This window comes from Triplophysa rosa, linkage group LG2 (assembly GCF_024868665.1).
Source record: "Triplophysa rosa linkage group LG2, Trosa_1v2, whole genome shotgun sequence".
NCBI classification, from domain to species: domain Eukaryota; kingdom Metazoa; phylum Chordata; class Actinopteri; order Cypriniformes; family Nemacheilidae; genus Triplophysa; species Triplophysa rosa.
Genome location: NC_079891.1, coordinates 35,031,041 through 35,053,327, shown reverse-complemented (window position 1 = coordinate 35,053,327; position 22,287 = coordinate 35,031,041). Strand labels below are relative to the sequence as shown.

Genomic DNA, 22,287 nt, shown 5'->3' with positions numbered 1-22,287 from the left:
TCTCTCTCTCTCTCTCTCTCTCTCTCTCTCTGTCTCTCTCTCTCTCTCTCTTTCTTTCTCTCTCTCTCTCTGCTTTGTCAACAGCATGTCAACATCTGTTGCTATAGTAACAATGAAAGCATCAGCATGGCAAATATGGATGGATTTAGTTTCTCTTGCTCAGATCTGAATCAAACACCTTGTGTTTTTTCACAGAAGATGCATGTGTGCTTAATGTTGTACTGTACTGTAAGGGTTATACCATGATGTTTTGAGATATGAGATATGCCATATGTTCAGGAATATCACGCTCAGCTGGAGGAGATGCAGGTGACCATCAGACAGCTGGAGGAAGATTTGTCAGCTGCCCGCCGCCGCAGCGACCTGTATGAGACTGAACTACGAGAATCACGACAGACCAGCGAGGATCTGAAGAGAAAAGCAGCTGAATATCAGCAGAGAATCCAGAAGGTGTGTGTGTGTGTGTGTGTGTGTGTGCATGTTAGTGTTTTTGTCAGTGTGCCCATGTGGTGTGTGTGTTAATGTTAGTGTGTGTGTTAATGTTAGTGTGTGCGTGTGTTTATGTTAGTGTGTGCGTGCGTGTGTGTGTTTATGTTTGTGTGTGCTTGTACATCTATATTTGTGAGGACCGGTTTGAGTTGTAGACCAGCGGTGTGAGGACAAGGAGAGTAAAGTGATGACATTTTGGCCGGTCCTCACTTCCAGAGACCCCTTTAAAGGGCTGTTAGGTTTAGGTTAAAGGGGTCATATGACACGGCTAAAATGAATATTATTGTTTGCTTTATATGTATTACAATGTGTATACACGATTTAAGGATAAAAACGCTGTGTTTTCCACATACCGTGCATGTTTGTATCTCCTCTTAGCCCCGCCTCTCTGAAACGCGAGGATATTTTACAAAGCTCATGGCTCTGAAAAGCGAGGTGTGCTATGATTGGCCAGTTCACTACTGCGTAGTGATTGGTGGAATACTGCAATTGTGTGACGGAAATGTAACGCCTCTGACCAGGCTGTGAATCTGAAGCGCCAGACTGTCCTCGCGGAGTTTGGCCGGTCTTGATCGCTCCCAGATTAGTGAAGCAATCGTCATTAAAATGCTCTGCACAAACTAGCACTTTTTCATTGTACTTCTCTGGAACAGTGTTGAAAATAAAATGTAACCATTCGTTTTTTGTTGACTCATCTTTTGGCAGAGAAAACAAAGAGGCTTGCTTTTGGCAACGGAACACACAGCGTCTCCACGACATGGCTGCTCCGGCGGCGGTACAATGAGATTTACAAGACCGCCCACATTACTTGCGTGTAGATTTGGGCGGTTTTAGTCAAATCACTCCACGAGCTGACGTCAAGTTGTGGGGGTGTGGTTACACGAGGTGTTTCAGGCAGGTCTGGGTGAGCATTCGCTTTTAGACAGAACGCATCTTTTGTTCCGACACTTACATTTTTGCAATTTCACATGTCTAATACATACATGCATGGGCAACTTATAACACACAAGAGACAAAGAAAAACACGTACTTCCGGCGAATGACTCCTTTAAGGGTCAGGCATGTAGTTCTGATGGTTAGGGTGACGGGTGAGGGATAACGGTCTAGAGATTGCATTGCGTCAATGTTTGTCCTCATAAAGATAGCTGCGCAAACATGTGTGTTTATGTTAGTAGGCATGTGTGTGTGTGTTAATGTTAGTGTGTGTTTATGTTAGTGTGCGTGTGTGTGTTTATGTTAGTGTGTGCATGCATGTGTGTGTGTGTGTTTGTTACTGTGTGCGTGCATGTGTGTTTATGTTAGTGTGTGCGTGCGTGTGTGTGTGTGCGCGTGTGTGTGTTTATGTTTGTGTGTGCGTGCATGTGTGTGTTTATGTTAGTGTGTGCGTGCGTGCGTGTGTGTGTTTATGTTAGTGTGTGTGTTTATGTTAGTGTGTGCGTGCGTGCGTGCGTGCGTGTGTGTGTGTGTGCGTGTGTGTGTGTGTGTGTACACGTGTGTGTGTGTGTTTATGTTTGTGTGTGCGTGCATGTGTGTGTTCATGTTAGTGTGTGTGTGCGTTTATGTTAGTGTGTGTGTGCGTGTGTGTTTATGTTAGTGTGTGTGTTTATGTTAGTGTGTGCGTGTGTGTTTATGTTAGTGTGTGCGTGCGTGTGTGTGTTTATGTTAGTGTGTGCGTGCGTGTGTGTGTGTGTTTATGTTAGTGTGTGCGTGCGTGTGTGTGTTTATGTTAGTGTGTGCGTGCGTGTGTGTGTGTGTGTGTGTTAGTGTGTGCGTGCGTGTGTGTGTTTATGTTAGTGTGTGCGTGTGTGTGTGTGTGTGTGTTTATGTTTGTGTGTGTGTGTTTATGTTAGTGTGTGCGTGCGTGTGTGTGTGTTTATGTTAGTGCGTGTGTGCGTGTGTATGTTTGTGTGTGTGTGTTTATGTTAGTGTGCGTGTGTTAGTTGTGAAGCAGTGTGTGTAATTTAATCGTTAATCAATGCAGATGTCCTGAGCTGATGTAATGCATTATGGCAATACTGCAGTCAAAATTAGGGATGGGCATTTTTCAATAATTTCATATTCGAATATTTGTGCTCATAAAAAACGAATATTCGAATATTGGTTTATTTAAATTAAGTTAATAATGATGTAATTTGTTACGTTTTTATTTAGTCACAATTTCACATCAAGCTTATAATTATCATGAAATATTCATAATGCATTAATATTATATCCTGTATATCGTTTTTTTATGTTGAAAAAATAGAAAAATTCATAAAAACTGCATTTAAACCTGCGCGGAACTGTATAATACAAAAAGAAAACAGACACAACAAAACGAACAAAACGCAACGTATATTGACAGTCTGTGATATATGGTTATCTTGTTTATTTTATTTGACATGTTCTTGATAAGAAATACAAGCAATATAGGTCTATTTTACTCTGATGAAAGTCTGTTCAACAAGCCGACGGTTAACAAGCCGACAGCGGAGAAAACGCGCTGCTCTTTTCTAACTCCCGGTAACAAAACCCAGTTCTGACAAGAATATCTGGCTTTATTGTTTATAATGTTGATAATAAATAAAGTAAACAGGCTTGATACCTCATGCCGACTGTTAAGATCCTAAAAAATACCCCGCAACAAAGACGGAGCCATAGTGCTTGTTTCCCTGATTACGTGACCGTCATCTTTATATAAATATTGTTTTCTTTGTCGTTCACGGTCAGTGTCTGTCTTGTTTAGCTTTGCATTGGATTTGCATCAATAAATAAGGTAGGCCTATTTATTTCAACTAAGGTAAGGAATTACAGCGTGTTTTACAACAAACAAAAAAATCATCCGTGCGAATTTATTTAAGGCCTACAGGCTGTAACTTGAAGGCGACGACCCAATTTGAACTTCTAGAAGGAAAATTCTTGCTTTTAAGTATGGAAACAGGTGTCAGTCTTATGTTAAGGCCAAATTCATTAACATTTGTTGCAGTGGGCTCACCAGTTTTGAACCATTTTAATATGGTGATGTGAGCCGAGCATAAAACGCGATCCGGGCATCCAGTGTGTAAACTTAAAATATTTAAACTAGCTTGCGATCTGAGTGAACAAAGATTTAGGAACACATACAAATTATTTTTTATATTTTCTGTACATTAAAAAATAATTACAGAAGAAGTGAAGAAGCGTTAAATATAGATGTGACAACTCTAAGGTCTTCTCAAATAGTATTCAAATAGTTATTGCGGATCGAATATTTGAATATTCGTGCACATCCCTAATCAAAATGGCCAAATATCTCACCAATATTTGTGTGTGTGTTTGTGTGTGTATCAGTAGAATATGTGCTCAAGTTAATGTGTGTGTTTTTAGGCAAAGGAACAGGGTAAGGCCGAGGTGGAGGATCTACTTTCTAAACTTGAGAAGGTAAGAATGATCACAACATCTTCATCCGCCATCACTGAATGTAGACGCACAAAATATGTCACTACAGTACTGTACGGTTTAAAATGACATAACCAAATAAATCTCAGGTGTGTGTGTGTGTGCGTGTGCGTGTGCGTGTGCGTGTGCGTGTGTTGTGGTCATCAGTCATCCTGAATGATACTCAACATGCTCTTCATACTGTAGTGTGACGCTCTTCATGAATAACTCTTTCTCTAGGGTCATGAGCGTTTCTAATGATACTCTAGTCTGTGTTCATAGTTTGTTTTTACCAAAGCTGCTGAATATTCTTTGAAATGAATACATGTTTAACTTGCTTTTACAAAACATACAAACGAAATGAATCAAAATGTCAATTTATGGCAGCAAAAAATGAAGGTTTGTTCTGTGGCTTTACTTCTGAAGCCTGAAAAGAGGGTTTATCGTTGGGTTCTTTCACGTTGGTATTGGCCTCAGAAATGTTTGCTTTTGTTGATGTCTGTAGTTATGAAGCTCGTGTGTTTCAGACAAACGCTGAACAGCAGCTGAAGATTCAAGAGCTTCAGGATAAACTCTCAAAGGTGCCGTATATCCTCTGATCCACAATCACTGCTGAACGCTTCAGCTTTATACACCACACCAGATGAATGAACCAATGTAATCTGTTCTCAGATCAGATCCTGCTGAGAGATGAGTCAAATTGAATGAGCCACACCTGTTACACACACACACACACATATGCAGTTGCTTTTTCATTTATGACAACAGAGCTTTTTATATAATAAATATTTGTATAATATAAGTTGTGTTATTTTGACACCGCAGGCGGTGAAAGCGAGCACAGAAGCCACAGAACTGCTGCAGAACATCCGTCAGGCGAAAGAACGTCTGGAGAGAGAACTGGAGCGTCTGCGCAGTAAATCTGATCCCAGTGACACGCTGCGCAGACGCCTCAGAGAGACGGAGGTGACACCAGGATGAACGCTACAGGACATATATTCATAACGAAATTATGCAGCGATTCCGTATTAACGTTTCTCATTCGTAACGCATGAACCTTTCCAACTTGTTAGTGACTCGTCATCTGAACTCAGTTTGTTTGTAAATAGCTGGGATTCAGTCTTGTTCTCGATGTGTTTTCACGTTTCCGTTCAGGAAGGCAGAAAGACTTTGGAAAACCAAGTCAAGCGTCTGGAGATGGTGGAGCGTCGAGAGAATAAACTGAAGGATGACATCCAGACCAAATCCCAACAGATCCAACAGATGGCTGAGAAGATACTGGTGAGAGACGGATCAGACGGACAAAGATTAAAGCGCTAACACGCCTCCTTAACCAACTGACCCCAAACAGCACGCTGTCACAGATTTACCTCTGCACAGTCAGCCTTCAGCACCTCTCTGCTTTAACTTTCATACAGATTAACACTTTACACCACAACACACACACACTGAGGGATGTCCCATCTGTTACCACACACACACACACCTCTTTATACGTCCGTTTGGAACGCACACACTTAGATGGTGACCCGTCGAGCAGCGCACAGCTTCTCAAAGCAAGTTTCTTTCTCACTTCAACGGTTGAGGGACTTTATGTGCTGGAGCGTCTCTGGACGTCTGACCGCATGTGTGTGTGTGTGTGTTTAGGAGCTTGAGGAAAACTTGAGGGAGACTCAGGCTACGGCTCATAGGATGGAAGCTCATTTGGTCCAGAAAGAGCGACTCTACGAGGATAAGATCAAGGTGAAGTTCAGCACATTCAGATCAGATTCAGATCAGTCCTTCTGTTGTGCTGCATTGTATTTCTGTTATGTGACATCCATGGAATTGGTTTGCTCCATTTTTTTGTTTAGTTTTATTAACTTGATATTAACTGGCCACTAGAATCTTGTGCATTTGGAATGTTATAAATGTCGACGATAACTACCCACGTAAATATTATCGCACTGTTTGTTATTTAACACGAACATTGTCATATGTGAGTGACCCTGGACAACAAAACCAGTCTTATGGGTCAATTTTTCGAAATTGAGATTTTTACATAATCTGAAAGCTGAATAAATAAACTTTCTGTAGATATATGAGTTGTTAGAATAGGACAATATCTGGCTGAGATACAACCATTTAAAACTCTAGAATCTGAGAGCGCAAAAAAATCAAATATTGAGAAAATTGCCTTTGAAGTTGTTAATCAGGGGCACTGTGGCAGACCATCCACTCACAAAAATAAAGTTTTTATATATTTAAGGTAGGAAATTTACAAAATATCTTCATGGAACATGATCTTTACTTAATATCCTAATGATTTTGGGCATAAAAGAAAAATTGATCATTTTGACCCACACAATGTATTTTTGTCTTTACTAAAAATGTTCCTGTGCTACTTAAGACTGGTTTTGTGATCCAGGGTCACATATATGACAACATATGATGTTTACTTTCGTTTTTATTGAGCCTAGTTGTGCAAGCCACCATCGAGCTTGTAGAGATGCTGCAGTTTTTGCCAGAGAGGACCTGGTTCCGCTGGCTGGGCCTGGGTTCTCCCGAGTTGTTTTTCTGTATTGGAGTTTTGGGTTCCTCGCCACCGTTTGCATACTGTTTTGCCCGACCGGGGGGGGGGGCTGCTGACATCAGCTTTAGAATTTAAAGTTTTCGTATTTAATAATATAACTTAAAAATATAACATTCTGCTTAATTTATTTATTATTGCTACATATAGGAATTAATAGTTTGTATAATATTTAACCTGTGTTTCTATGTCATTTTTCTTAAATGTGTGCTTCTCTGTGATAACCACGCTGTGTGTGTGAAAGCGTGTGTGCGTATGTGTGCGTGCGTATGTATGTACATGTGTGCGCGTCTGTTTTCTGTGTGTTCACTCTTTTGTTTTTACTTGTATAACTTTAATGTTTTGCTTATGGTCAATATGTTTCATATACATCTGCTTTGTAACAATGAAAATTGTGAAACGCACTATATAAATAAACATAAATAATGTTTGTGTGTGTAGGTTTTGGAGGATCAGATGAAAGTGGATCTGGCCGATAAAGAGAGTCTGGAGCAGAAACGCGCTCAGCACGAAGAAGAAGCTCGTGAGAAATGCAAACTCATCAGTGAGCAGAAAGCTGTAAGTGTCTCATCTGCATCTCAAATCTCAAGCAGGTATTTCGACATGAAACAAAACGAGTGCATGTGTGTGTGTGTGTGTGTGTGTGTGTGTGTGTGTGTGTGTGTGTGTGTGTGTGTGTGTGTGTGTTTCTTTCTGAAGACAATCAACGCCATGGACAATAAAATGAAGAGTCTGGAGCAGAGGATCGGCGAGCTCTCCGAGGCCAATAAACTGGCGGCCAACAGCAGCATTTACACACAGAAGAACATGTAAGAGCTTCTGTGTGTTCTAAACCTGTATGCAGAACACAAAAAGAAGATATTTTGAAGAATGTGATAGCCAAACAACATTGACTTCCATTGTATGACCACAAAACCACAGTGACATTTCTCAAAATATCTTCTTTCGTGTTCCACTGAAGAACGAGTCACACCCAGGTTTGTTGTATGTGATCTTTCAATGGTCAGTTTGACTGTAGTGTCCTCTGCCGTGTCTCTCAGGAAAGCGCAGGAGGAGATGATCTCTGAGTTACGGCAGCAGAAGTTTTATCTGGAGTCACAGGCAGGAAAACTGGAGTCTCAGAATGCCAAACTGGAGGAACATCTGGAGAAGATGAGCCAGCAGGAACAGACCAGAAAGACACGCATATTAGAGCTGGAGACCAGACTCAGGGAGGTGAGAAGACATCGATCTTCTTCAGCCTTCAAATAACAATGCATCTAATTGTAAACTTTTATTTAAGTTATTAAGTCTTCCTTGCCAAATAATAAGACGTTACTATGCAGGATTAGATGACTAATGCACAACAACAATTTGTTTTTGAGATGACCAGGACCATTCTAAGCATGAGCTGGTTTAATGGTTTCAATGGATTAATTGGATTCAAACACTTGTGGACTAGTGAAGCTGGGAGATCAGCTGATTGACGGGCTGAAACATTTGAACCAGAGGAAAAACTAGAAACAAATTGTGCTTCATTTTTTCTTAGCATTGTGACTGATGTATGAGTTTGTGTGTTTCAGATGGGTCTGGAGCACGAGGAACAGAAGCTGGAGATCAAGAGACAGGTGAGTGAACTGACGCTGTCGCTGCAGGAGAGAGAGTCTCAGATCAGCAATCTGCAGGCGGCGCGTCATGCGCTCGAGAGTCAACTACAGCAGGCCAAGACTGAGCTGGAGGAGACCACCGCAGAGGCCGAGGAGGAGATCACCGCTCTCAGAGTGAGACGCCACACACACACAACACATCATCCACTTTAAACTTTATTATACAATGGTCTGTTTAAATACTGGATTCTGATTGGCTGGAAGGTGTGCATTAAAACCATTTAATGCACGGGTAGATCAACGTTTGAAATTGTGTGACGAAAATATTTCACATGTCTGATCAAAAATGACACTGTAAACATCAATAACAGCTTTAATTTGGCAAATGACCATGGTATAAGCAGGATAATCCACGGCTAGCCGTGCGTTAATGGATTTGAATCCATTAATGGATTTGAAATATCTTTTTTTTTTATCTTTGGACAAGTAATTTTTGTAGTCGGACCAAGTGAATGACAAATTTACTTGTCTGAAGGACAACCACATGACAATGCTTAATGTCAAGCCCTGGTGACGTAATTTAACCCAACAGTTAGGATTTGTCCGTTTTTACAGCATTTCTTCAAAGAGTAATTTAATAGTTAAATTTCCAGCAAAAATAACTTTATAAATGAAATAAAATGCCGAGATGAAACACGTACTGATTGTTTTTCTGTCACATTTCTTTAGGACCACAGAGACGAGATTCAACGCAAGTTTGATGCCTTGAGAGACAGCTGTTCGGTAAGACCCATATCCTGCACTAATATTACCCACAAACCCCTGCACTACCAGGGTTTTTTCCAAAAAAAAGGTGCAGCACAGTGTTACCTTTACATGAATTTGACCTCAGTGACTGTGAGCTTCAGGGATTTGAGCTTAAAGAAGAAAATATTGATCTGAAAAGGAAAAGATCTGAACTTCTTGAGCCCGAGTCACACAGAGAATCGATACACACTGAAGAATCCACCCACCAGCAGGGGCACATCCTTATCATCTGTTTCATCCCAAACCACAGACCCCGGATCAGTCTGACCCGGCGTTTACTCGACCGTGGCCTCAGGATTCAGACTAGATGATGCAGTGCATTTCTGTTCTCAATATACAGCATTCATTAGAAATTCACAAATGTATTTCGCTGTCAGTCAACAACATTCTGTACAGCACATGCATTCATGCTAGCTTTGTGATTGTTGCCATAGTAACAATATGAAGTGCCCAACATGCAGTACTAGGCTATAGAATTCTTGAGCCAATCAGGGAAAGCCGTACAGTAAAGTCATGTGAAAGCTGATTGGTCGACAGACTCAAAGCTCCTTAAACAACTATATTCCATCTGCATCTGTAATCTGTATTCACAACTATTTTCAGAAATATCTTTTGCATATGATTATGGCTGCAGCTATCGATTATTTTAGTAATCGAGTATTCTACTGATTTTCCATCCATTAATCGGGTATTCGGATAATAAGTACTTTTTCTTTATTAAAGAGCAATACTAAATATACAAGAGAAAATAAGACAGGTCTCTTAAAATGAACAACTAATTTGTTTCCTTTTTTTTTAGAAAAATTAACATATTTATTGCTGAAATTGCATACATTAATATCTGTGAAAACTAAACCCATTTAGTACATTCCATTGCCATATTACACTCAAAATGCAATATAGGCCTAATACAAATGTATAAATAAGAAACATTAATAAAAATAGAAAGAATAATTTCAAAGGTAAACAACTAACTTCAGCTTATGCATGATGCATTTAGTTTATCTAAATTAGTTTTTTAACTATTAAATAGTAATATATTTGTCCACATAAAAATACCGAATTAACCAGACTTTTATTTTGGCAGGTCGTCGGAAGACGCTTATTTTTTAGTATGTCTGTTTCTTCACTCAAACAAAAAATGTTCGTGAAATAAACTCTGGAGATGAAGTTCATGTGTTCATGTCCTCATTAAGCGCAGACAGATTCATGAGCATCACGTGTAGCACGTTAAACTGTGCAGTTCATACACATGGCATGTGCAAATAACAGGATTTGACATCCACTAGTCCGCATCTAGTTTGATGGACTCAATGCAGCCGGAAAACAAGTTTCACTTAATAGAATGATTGAGAGATGACGTAAGTTTGATAACCGTGTCGGTGATGATGATGGCAGGTGATCACAGACCTGGAGGAGCAGTTGACCCAGCTGACCCAAGAGAACGCCGAGCTGAACTGACAGAACTTCTACCTGTCCAAACAACTGGACGAGATGACGGTGGAGAACGAGGAACGACTGCAGCTCAATCAGGACGTGGACCGTCTGCGACGCGAGGTCGCCGACAGAGAGATGCATCTCAACAACCAGAAACAGGTACAAGAGCAGACTACTGTGTATAAGAACCTTCGTTCTTCCAGATGAAACTACGCACGGACTCGGAACACGGTTTTTGTGGACGTTGTGTTTCAGAACATCGAGACTCTGAAGACCACATGCAGTATGCTGGAGGAGCAGGTGGTGGAACTGGAGTCTTTAAACGATGAACTCCTGGAGAAAGAGAGACAGTGGGAGAACTGGAGATCTGCTCTGGAGGATGAGAAGAATCAGGCCGAGCGCAGAACTCGAGACCTGCAGAGACTGCTGGACAACGAGAAGCAGAACCGGTGAGAGATAGACACATTTCACACGTTTTATAGCAACCCGATTGTCCAAAATATCAAAAATAATCACAAAACTCAAAGCTTCTCAAACTCAACGCAGGTGAAATTAAAGTGGCGTTGATTGTTCTGTAGGTTACGGGCGGACCAGCGCAGCACAGAATCTCGGCAGGCCGTCGAGCTGGCCGTGAGGGAACACAAAGCTGAAATTGTGGCTTTACAACAGGCTCTTAAAGAGCAGAGGCTGAAAGCAGAGAGCTTGTCTGATACTGTGAGTCGCACACGCACACATTGCCTGCTTTGTCCTGCTGCTTGGACCCGGTTCTCCTTCTGTGATTTTACTATTGAGATTTCACGAGCTGTGATGAACTGATCCAGCCTGATGGACACCAGTCACACGCTCATCTTGACATTTCAGCTGAATGATCTGGAGAAGAAGCATGCCATGCTGGAGATGAACGCACGGAGCCTTCAGCAAAAACTAGAGACTGAGAGAGAGCTGAAACAAAGACTCATGGAGGAGGTATGATGACACACTGTGTCTGTATGACTCGATTCTCACACTGTTTGTGTGTTGTGCCCAATGTCGCTGTCGCTTCAAGGCTCTCGAGTGGCTTTCTCGTGTCGCCGTCGGTCAATTCTCTTCAACTTCCTATAGAAATCATGTGACTTTGCTCAATGCTGATTATTTGCGTGTTTGTGGTCGTATCAGCAAGGGAAACTTCAGCAGCAGATGGATCTACAGAAGACACACATCTTCAGACTGACACAGGGTCTTCAGGACGCGCTGGACCAGACCGACCTGTTGAAAACTGAGAGAACCGACCTGGAGTACCAACTGGAGAACATACAGGTACACACACATACACACGTTCAGCTGAGCTCAGATCATGTGTCGAATGAAGGTTTTTTAGGCTAACCCGGAAGTAAGCGCCGCGCTGGTTCCCTCGACCGAAAGCCTTTGCATTTTCCCCATAGACTTTTGGAAGATCGCAAACAAATAAGCTCTGTTATTAACAAAGGTTTATGATGTTTACACGTTTTGTCTATCAAGACAATCTTTACAAATGAACACCACATTTGTTACTTTTGAAGCCGAAATACAATCGTCAGAAGTAAAAAGCTAACACGATGCTATAAACAGACTGTCGCTCGATATCAACGTCACCACCACCAATCCTCCGACAACTCTTTCAAACTTGTTTAAACATGTGTTCCCTGGTAAGTTATTACTCCGTGAATGAATCCGCATCTGCGTTTTAAGAGATTTGTGCCCATGTTGCATTATTTGTGAGCCTTGTAAGCACTATGACGTCTATGTCACCGCCAAAGGAAGTTGTTTTTTAGCAACCTCCGTTTTTAAGACACAATAAGGCTTTAAATAAATCACAAGCGGGTTATGACTGGTGTGTTTTATGTCATAGAATAAAACCTGAAAATGTTTTGACTTTGGAGCGATGGAACCAGAGGTCCTCAAATGCTATTGAATTCAGTTGATTTTCTTTGTTTCTTTTTGTATATTAGTAAGAAAAGTTGTCCATTTTGTTCTCAAATCGTTTAAGATGATCCTTTTTTATATAAATCCAAAATAATGCACTGGTCAATTGTTCAAAAATGCTAATCAAAAACTAAATGTTTAAGAATAATTGGATCTGCACTGATAAATTGTTCCTAAACACCACTGATGTTTAGGTACATGGGGTCACTTTTGATTTAACTTTTTTAAAATTCTTTTGCAAATTTTTTTGAACACTGAAACGTACTTTCTCTCATCTTGTCTCTGTCTTGTCTCTCTTCAGGCCGTTTACTCTCACGAGAAAGTGAAAATGGAAGGAACAATCTCTCAGCAAACCAAACTCATTGACTTTCTGCAGGCCAAGATGGACCAGCCCGCCAAGAAAAAGAAGGTGAGAGAGACGGAGAGAGAGAGTGAGACAGAGGGAGGGAGAGAGAGCAAGTGAGAGAGGGGGAGAGAGAGAGAGAGAGTGAGACAAAGGGAGAGAGAGAGAGGCAGAGAGAGGGGGAGAGAGAGAGAGAGAGAGAGAGAGAGAGAGGGGGAGAGAGATGGGGAGGGAGAGTGAGACAAAGGGAGAGAGAGAGAGAGATTGATTTTAAACAGCTCTTTATTACAAATAGACAGAGAAACAAATTCACCAACTATAAATCACATATAATCACAGAATAGATGTAAAAAACAATTCATCTTCAAAAACCGAGCACAACGCTCCTTTACTACACCATTTCAGTTCAAAGGAAATAAAATCGTTCAATGATTTATAAAAATTAAAATCAATCAAAACTCTAGCCTTTACAAGACTTGAGAACAAAACTACAACATCTTGCCCAGACTTCTGCTCAATCTTGTTTTTCCTACTGGTGTAAACAGCTAATTTAGCTTGTCCCAATATAAAATTCAATAATTGACACTCATTTCGTTTTTCCTTCACATACTTAGCACCCAATATAAAAATTTCCTTTGAAAATGATACATTAAAACAACCAAAAAGACTGCTTAATACCATGAATAAATATTTTAACCTAAAACACTCCATAAAAGCATGAAAAACAGTTTCTCTTTTAAAACAAAAAGGACAATCAGAGCTCACTTCAGGGTTTAAAACAGAAACAAAAGCATTTACAGCAATTGCACCATGAAGAACTCGCCATTGTATATCTCCTACTCTCTTTACTAACGGTGGCTTGTACAAAACTCTCCATTCAGGTTTAACATCTTCATCTATTTTGAGAAATAAATGCCATGGGGTGTCTATTTTATTGTTTAAAAACTTTTTATAAAAAACCAAAACACAAGCTTTGTACAAAATTTTCCCAGTAACTGAAAAGCTTTTAAAAAACATCCCATACAATCATCTAGATTGGGAGATAAAAGAATAGCTGGAAAAGAGTCCTCAACATTAGGAGCTTTTACTCCACTGCAAAAATCTGCTAATGCTTTCCTCTCTTCAGTTAATAAAGCAGACCTCCACTTTGTCAGTATTTGAACAACTTTACGGGTCGAACATATTCCGAGATGAGAAGCAACTTGTTCAGTGTTCATAAAATTAGGTCCAGCCACCTTTATCAAATGTCTTAACGTAGTGGTCTCAGATTTGCAAAGCAGATTATTCAATCCAGGAAAAGTGTGGTCACCAACAGAAATGTCCAACCGGGCTGCATGTATTATAGGTTCGTTTAACAACCAGAAGAGAGAGTTCGTAGATGATGCCCTTTGATGATTAAAGAGACTCCAGACTCTAAAAAGGTTGCGATAGAAAATTGGTACGTTGGCAAAATCCAGTTTTAAGGGGTCCATCAAAAAAAGAGCTTTGTCCAACTGAAGACCTCCCAGCCTCTGTAAAATAGCACATGCAGTGGCTCTCCATCTTAAATCATTTGGTCCCAACAGAAGTCTCTGTATGAATTGCAGCCGAAAAGCCGCTGTCCTGCTTTGCAGGTTTACTAACCCCTGTCCTCTTTCTTCTTTTGACAAAAACAAAACACTCTGAGTGACCCAGTGTAATTTGTCCCAAAAAAAATCTACCAATAAAGCTTGAACTTCTGTTAACAATTTTGGAGGTGGATCAATACAAACTAGTTTATGCCAGAGAGATTAAGCAGCTAAATTATTAATAAATAAAATGCGCCCCATATAAGACATTTTTGGGGCTAACCACTTCAATTTAGCTAAACAACCTTCAAGTCTTTCAACAACTCCATCCCAGTTTTTTTGTACAGTGGTCTCATTTCCTAAAAAAATTCCTAAGTATTTAAAACATTCTGTATTCCAACGTAAACCTTCCGGAAATCTTAGTTTCCCACTCGCCCACTTTCCACACACTAAAGCTTCACTTTTGTTCCAATTCACTTTAGCGGCGGATAAGACATTAAAATCCTCAATTAATTTTAATTAAATCTCTATATCGCTTTGATTTTTGACAATTACAATTACGTCATCAGCATAAGCTGATAAATGGACGTTATGGTTAAAACCAGGTATTTGTACACCATTCAATTTTTTCCTTATCTGCTGTAATAGAGGTTCTATTGCTATTGAATAGAGCATTCCGGACAAAGAACACCCTTGTCTCTGACACCTCTGCCAGCCTTAAAAGGAGTGCACAAGCCACCGTTCACTTTCTGCAGACTCTCAACATCAGTGTACAGGACTTTTATCTTGCTCACAAACTCTTGGCAAAAGCCAAATGCTTCTAAAGTTTTCCACAGGTAATTATGTTCAACCCGATCAAATGCTTTCTCTTGATCTAGAGAAATCAGAGCACAATCCAAATTGAATAACTTTGAAACATCAATAAAATCTCGCAATAAATAAATATTATCAAAAATAGACCTATTAAGTACGCAATAACTTTGGTCCGGGTGAATAATTTGTTCCATTACCTCTTTTAGTCTGTTTGCCAATGTTTTGGAGAGCAGCTTGTAGTCTGTACACAGAAGGGACACAGGGCGCCAATTTTTGATGTCAGTCAAGTCTCCTTTTTTTTGGGAGGAGTGTTAACAACTGCTCTACGGCAGCCGCCCTTCAGCCAAGCTTTCGTTAAGCACTTCAAGCAGATCTTCCCCCAACACTGACCAGAACGACTTATAAAAGTCTACTGGGAGACCGTCGATGCCTGGAGCCTTCCCTGACTCCATACCCTTCAGGGCATTGTGCAACTCCTCTAGGCTCAATGCCTTGTTGAGTTTCGAGTCGCCTTCTTCAGACACCCTTGACAATTTTTCAAAAAAAGTATTGTCAATATCAGGCTCTTCGTCACATTCACACTTGTACAGTTTATCATAAAAACAAACAGCTCTCCTTCTAATATCAATAAGGTCAGTCAATAAAGTGCCAGATTCAGAACGTAGTGCATGAATTTGTCTTTTCTGTCCAGCCTTCTTTTCCAAGTTAAAGAAAAATTTAGTTGGAGCATCCATTTGGTCAACATTTAGAAAACGGGACCGGACCAAAGCACCTTGCGCCTTACCCCCCATAAGGTCACTAAGTTGGGTCTTTTTCAATGACAGAGCTTCCAAACAGCTATTCTCCCCAGTTAAATCAACTAACTCCTGAAGCTTTACTATTGATGCCTCCAAAGTTTTCATATCTCTTGACATCTGTACAGTGATATTTCGAGTGTGCTGTTGACATAGCTGTTTAATTTGTACTTTTCCAAAATCCCACCACTGTTTCAAAGATTGGAAAGAATTCTTTGTGGCTTTAAATGTTTTCCAAAAAAATGTAAATGTATCTCCAAAATTTTTATCACACAACAGAGAGGTATTAAAATGCCAATAGGCACTCTTTGGTTTGATGGAATTCAAAATAAAATAACAACACACCATACTGTGATCAGAAAAACTTACAGGAACAATAAAACACTTACTAAAAATACCACATTGATGTTTAAAAGTATAAAACCTGTCTAAAAACTAATGTAAGTGTTCAACCATATTAACTCGCAAAGTCTTTATTTCAAGAACTGCGTGGTGTACTATAGTTATAATAACATCTGAAGATACGAACACCGTACACTGTATGCCGTGATAACTAACTGTTACAAGAGAAGTGTCTAAAACAGTCCTTTTTCTTACTGGCATCTGTATAAGGATTAAAGAATGATTCGTCAGACTCGGGCTCGAACTGGTAAGGTAAAATCGACGCCATCTCTCTCTATACACTGTTAATATCCAACCACCTGCAAACCGTAATACAGCAGTAATGATAGGCGGTCCATTTGCGACACATGCTGAACGCGTTTGACCAATCACAGCAGACTAGACCATTTGACCAATCACAGCAGACTAGACCATCTGACCAATCACAGCAGACTACACTATCTGACCAATCAGATCAGACTACGCTGGCGGAAAGGCGAAGATTACACAGATGAATCGCGGAACGAATCATTTGAGAGTCAGTCAAGAAGTAAGGTAACAAAAACTGCTTATTATTACGAAATAATAGTATTTTTACATCATGTATGTACATAAACTTGTTGTCGGACACTCCATAAACCAAAATAAGCCCTTAAAAATATTGAGGAATGTACTCTTTAACAGATTCCCCCTCCACGATCATCTCTGACTGAACTGTTTGCGGCTCAGGCGGTTCTGCCGCTATCGCTTCTGACTCGGCTCGTTCCACTGCAGGCCGCACCGTCTCGTGTGGACCATCTGTGTCATTTGTGTTTTGTGCAGCCAATGACACTTTTTCGGGACAATCTTGGATTAAATGTCCCACTTTACTGCACCCAAAACACTTCATTTTCCCCGTTGCCGCATAGACAACATAATCAAAATCATCAATCCGGTATTTAAACGTGAGGTCCAAATCAACGTCATCTTTTACAATTATGTAAGCAAACCGTCTAAATGAAAAAGGCATAAGCATATTTTATATTGCAGTTCCAGTGCAGCTTGTCCTCTGGGTGTCTCAGCGTAAGCTCATTCATCACATCTCATTACAGTCTGATGTATAGTTAGAGATATAAATGAATGCTTGTGTCTTTATCACACTGAACTGCAGGGGCTCTAGAATAAATGAATGAATGAAGAGATCTTGTTTTTACCATTTTAATGGAAAGTAAAACAGATTTCTATTGTTTGTTGTAATAATAAAGGCAAATAGAATCTTTCATCTGTAAAGTGCAATTTCATTTCATGTTGTATTTTTACTTTTAAAATGTGTTAGATTAACTTGGAATAATTATTTTTTTTCTTGTCTATTTAGATATATTATGTTATATCATTATTTCATATCCATGTGTTTGTGGCCATTATCACACATTATCACACAGCTCGTTGGAATGCTTGATTCTGATTGGCCAGACGCGACATTTGCAGGTTCTATTCCCAAATAACAACCTCTCAAAACTAATAACACGGTAACCCGGAGGCAGCAAATCATTTTGAAAGGGTTTTTTTGACAGATGAAATATAAATATGTCTTTAATAACATATTTGACATTATATTTACAAATGATTAAACCAAATTGCCGGATCGTGACGTTTGTACGTCGTTTCTTACCTTAAAACCAAAAGTAAACGGCTTTTCCTCGCGGAAGGTCTGCATTTGGTTAAAATGAGTATATTTCAAATTCACATTTCATGTCCAGTTTTTTTCTCATGTGGCAAGTAGCCGTGTAATAAGCGGGATAATGTACAAGCAGCCGGGTGTTATGGCAGAAATAAGCCCCTTCAGTTTGACACAAGACCCTCCTCCTCACGTCCTGCTCACACTGTCGGGGATTATTTCTGCCATAACAACCTGCTGACTGAATGTTATCCCTCACAGAAGCCCCTGTAGGAGGATGAAGGTCTTGTGTATCATTCTGTACTCACTGTCTGTATTAATGTCATTGTGTCGCAGGGAATATTCGGCCGTCGGCGTGAGGAGGTGGGAGTCACGGCTAACGGAGCCACAGCCGCGGCGTGTCAGCCCGCCGTACCCTTACAGTACACTGACATGAAATCAGCGCTGGAGAAAGAAAGAGTTCGATGCTCAGAGCTGGAGGAAGCCCTGCAGAAGATGAGAATCGAGCTGCGTTCTCTTCGAGAAGAAGGTGAGAAACTTTTGTGCGAGTAATTCAATGTGCTTTTCAATGTTTTAACACGCAGTATAGACAACTTCCAAACATGGTCTGTCTGTTTCCGAAGTTTTAGGAAATCTCTCTCTCTCTCTCTCTCTCTCTCTCTCTCTCTCTCTGTCAGCGGCTCATTTTAAAGCTCAGGAGCATGCGCCTACGTCCATGCCAGCGGCCCGTCAGCAGATCCTCATGTCAGCCATCGTGAAATCTCCAGAGCGACAGCCCAATCCCAGCAGCCTGCTGAATCCCTCCAGCTCGGCCCGACGCAAAGAGACCTCCACACCTGAGGGTCAGTGGGTTTAGAGAATCATGTCTCAGAATATATTCCGTGTGAGTGTCTCGCTCTCTGGGTTTGTCTTCTTCATGTGTTTGGTCCTTTAATCTTTCTCTCACTGCTCGGTCAAACCTGAGAGCTTTTTCTCTTGTATTCTTTCCAGAGAAGAGGAGAGTCACGTTTGAAAGTAAGTTTCTCTCTCTCTCTCTGTCATTACATCAACGTCTCCCTCCTCGTTCTGATCTGAGATCAGTTGAAATGCTCTCAGGATTATCCACTGATGGGTTTATAACTGGTTTGCGATGTTTGCGTTGTCCTCTTAACATATAAATCAAGACTTTAAACAGGAATGGAGAGGTTTTGTAACCGTTAATATCTCCACAAACCTCTGTGGGGAATATATATTTTTTAATTGAGCACATCGCACAAGTGTTCATGTCTCTGTTATACAGAATGCATGTGAGGCAATGTGTTAATTAACCCTCTGGGACTCTGCGTTTAGGGGTCACACTTGGCTCCTTTGCGGTCAAAAGTAATGTAACTTCTTTTTTTTTTTTAAGGAAAATTAATATAATACATTTTTGTTTAATGATGTTTTTTCTTTTGCATTTTTAGAGAATTTGATGGAACTTATTAATATTTATGCAATAATATTACCCGTTTTTACCCACTGAAAACAATAAAAAAAAATTAAATATATATTTTTAAAGAATTTTTCAATGAATGCATTATTTTATGTTAAAACAGAGACCAGGCTATTAAAAACCATTTTTTGAAAATGTTTGATTAGAGCCTTCTGGTTGTAAAAAAAAAAGCAAAAACGTGTAATGGAGTAACCACTAGGTTCCAGTATAGCCCCCTATAGAGTAGTTTGTGAATTCCCTAGTTGTTCAGACATGGCTTAAGATTTGTGGATTTGAATGTACATTTAGACAATTTCAAAGAATTTTTTTCAACTTTTGTCAACTTTTAGATATTTTGGGTTTGATAAGTACCATGTTTTGCATTATGATTGTTATAAAGGAAATACATGGAAAGCCTTTCTTTTACTTAGTATTTGATTATTAAGATATCTAACGAAATAAGGAATGGGTAGTGATAAATCACACTTTATACAAACATTTTGCAATTAATTCTTTATTTCATTCAGTTTACTGGGCCTCTTCATTTAGGGGTCCTGTAACTTTTTTTCAGGAAAAACACATATTTTGCATTTTGAGAGAATTTTATGGTACTAATGAATATTTATGCTGTAATTACCATCCATTCTTCTCCCCATTGATAACAAAACCAATTTTTACATTTATTTTTTACAATTTGTCATAGTTTTGTCATGATACCAAATTTCGGTACCAGTCGGCAGAGGTGGGTAGAGTAGCCAAAATCTTTACTCAAGTAAAAGTAAAAGTCACTATTTTAAAAATTACTTGAGTAAAAGTAAAAAAGTATGCAATGAAAAAACTACTCAAGTAGCTAGTTACTTAGTTACTTTGTATCTGATTATATAGGCCTACTACATAAAATTAATATTAACGCCAATATTTTAATATTACATTTTAATCAATATTTTTAATTATCATAAGCAGATATCTTTGCAATATACTAGAGAGACTAAAGAATAGACAAACACAGAAGAGACAAGCATTTCTGTACATTTCATCTAGTCCTGATGTCAATGTAGTTTACACAACTTATTTAGAATAATAGACCATGTCAAACTAAAGCATGAACTAAACTCAGAGCATTTCCTGAGATGATCTAGAACATCTGCAGTGCTCTCTTAAATGAAATACACATTTTTGAACAAAGCTCATGTTTTCTCGTGTTGTGTCACGTGTGTGTTGTGAAACGCTCTTACTTGTAAACAAACAGTAAACAGTGAACCACACGCCCATCAACAAGTTTTCTTCCTTCTGTTCTTCAAATGTATATTTCTGCAAGCCCACGTCTCTGTGTCTGACAGGTAACGCGCATATGTTGCTGTGTCTGACGAACAGGTCGCGCGGGTGCGCGCATATGACGGCCATTGCTGGCAAACAATATTGACACATTTGCAGTTTTGATTGTATAGATATAGATTAATATCCACTTCATCCAACGCTCTTTGTGTTCTGCGTGTTCTTAAGTTTCGCGCTACGAGGAGTGAGTAATCCTGCTTCAGATGATTCAGATCGTGCTGCGAACTGAACAAATCATTTGAACTGATTCATTAGCCTATTCAAATGGTTTTGCCCATTGTTCAATTAATGCTTTCAAAAGAATCGACTCAAAAGAATCGATCACTCGGGAATGCCCGTAAAAAGAGACGACAACCTTGAAATAAACAACTCGTTTTAAAAAGCATATTTTAATATGAAGGAACGAAGGAACGTCACGCAATGTAAGTTATGTAACGAAGTAAAAGTACAGATTTTCTATGAGAAATTTACTCAAGTAAGAGTAAAAGTACACACTTTTAATTTGACTTAAAAAGTACATATTTTCCAAAATGTTACTCAAGTAAATGTAACGAAGTAAATGTAGCGCGTTACTACCCACCTCTGCCAGTCGGTACTAAATGTGACGATACTTGCATTTCCTTCTATCATCAAATCACTAATTTGCTCAACAGCGCTCAAAATGATAGCGGGAAATGCAAGTATCTTCACATTTAGTACCGACTGGTACCGAAATTTGGTATCGTGCAGGAGTGTAACGGTTCTCGGTAAAAAATTGAACCGCGCGGTTCACCACCAACGGTTCGGCACGCGATCCAACGCGCTTGGACCGCGGCTCATCTTAAATCTGACGACGCATTTATAATATGGTTCGTTAGAAATTATAATGTGTAAAACAGACTGACAAAGTTCAGCTAATGTATGTTTGTCGATGGATACACATTTAATACCTACAACAAATCAAATAACGTAGACAAATTTCAATAGGATTGACGTATGCCGTAATATGACCAGTCATTTATGCTTTCATCACCTGGGTGTTGTGAGCGCGCGAGTGCAGGTGTGACCTGAACAGCACATGTTGCTGTTTAAACTACACTCATTCAAGCCTTGCTAATTTAAACATTTAAGTGCAAGATGATGCACAAGAAAACTCGCTTGCGCGCTGTGAGAAGATCCGAAGCGCGCATAAGTCTTAGACATGGCGCAAATATTGAGTTGTCTTTGAAGCGCTTAAACGGACAGATTCACACACGAAGTAGGTCAACATGTCCCTCTTGTCGAGTATCTTAACAAACATAGAGGGTTATGTCTTAAGTGAACGGACGAAACGGACGAAAAACAACGCATGTGTACAGTATCAGTGTACTGGATCGGTTTCATTCTTAAAGCGACAGCAGCATATTCCTGCTGTCTGTTAAAAGTCAAGTCTGCGACACAAACCGAACCGTGGGTAATTTGAACCGTTACGCCCCTAGTATCGTGACAACACTAATTTGTCAATTCCGGTCATTTTTGACCGCGAAGGAGCGAAGTGTAACTATTTTTTTTGTGACCCTTTAACATATGCGAATCGTGTCCATCATTGTTTTTGGTGTTCACATAGATAATGTGACAAAAGTATTCAAGTGTCGTCTCATTCCGATGAAGCTACGATTTTGAACATTTCATAATGTAAAATTTTGGGACCGAAGAGTCCCAGAGGATTAATGTGATGATATCTGACACAATAGCAAAAAACCCATCAGCACATTCTCTCTCCC

General features: G+C 39.7%; 1 protein-coding gene across 1 annotated transcript in view; it reads left to right on the top strand.

Moving 5' to 3' along the window:
* Nucleotides 1–22,287, top strand: part of cita (citron rho-interacting serine/threonine kinase a) — a 68,898-nt gene that overhangs the window by 26,849 nt on the left and 19,762 nt on the right. The window contains 20 exon segments of the mRNA XM_057349935.1: nt 280–450; nt 3,835–3,888; nt 4,413–4,466; nt 4,711–4,851; nt 5,041–5,166; nt 5,533–5,628; nt 6,896–7,012; nt 7,154–7,263; nt 7,495–7,669; nt 8,017–8,214; nt 8,770–8,823; nt 10,246–10,443; nt 10,540–10,733; nt 10,863–10,998; nt 11,146–11,250; nt 11,440–11,580; nt 12,527–12,634; nt 18,097–18,289; nt 18,438–18,602; nt 18,751–18,774. Coding sequence (XP_057205918.1) covers nt 280–450; nt 3,835–3,888; nt 4,413–4,466; nt 4,711–4,851; nt 5,041–5,166; nt 5,533–5,628; nt 6,896–7,012; nt 7,154–7,263; nt 7,495–7,669; nt 8,017–8,214; nt 8,770–8,823; nt 10,246–10,443; nt 10,540–10,733; nt 10,863–10,998; nt 11,146–11,250; nt 11,440–11,580; nt 12,527–12,634; nt 18,097–18,289; nt 18,438–18,602; nt 18,751–18,774 — 2,560 coding nt within the window.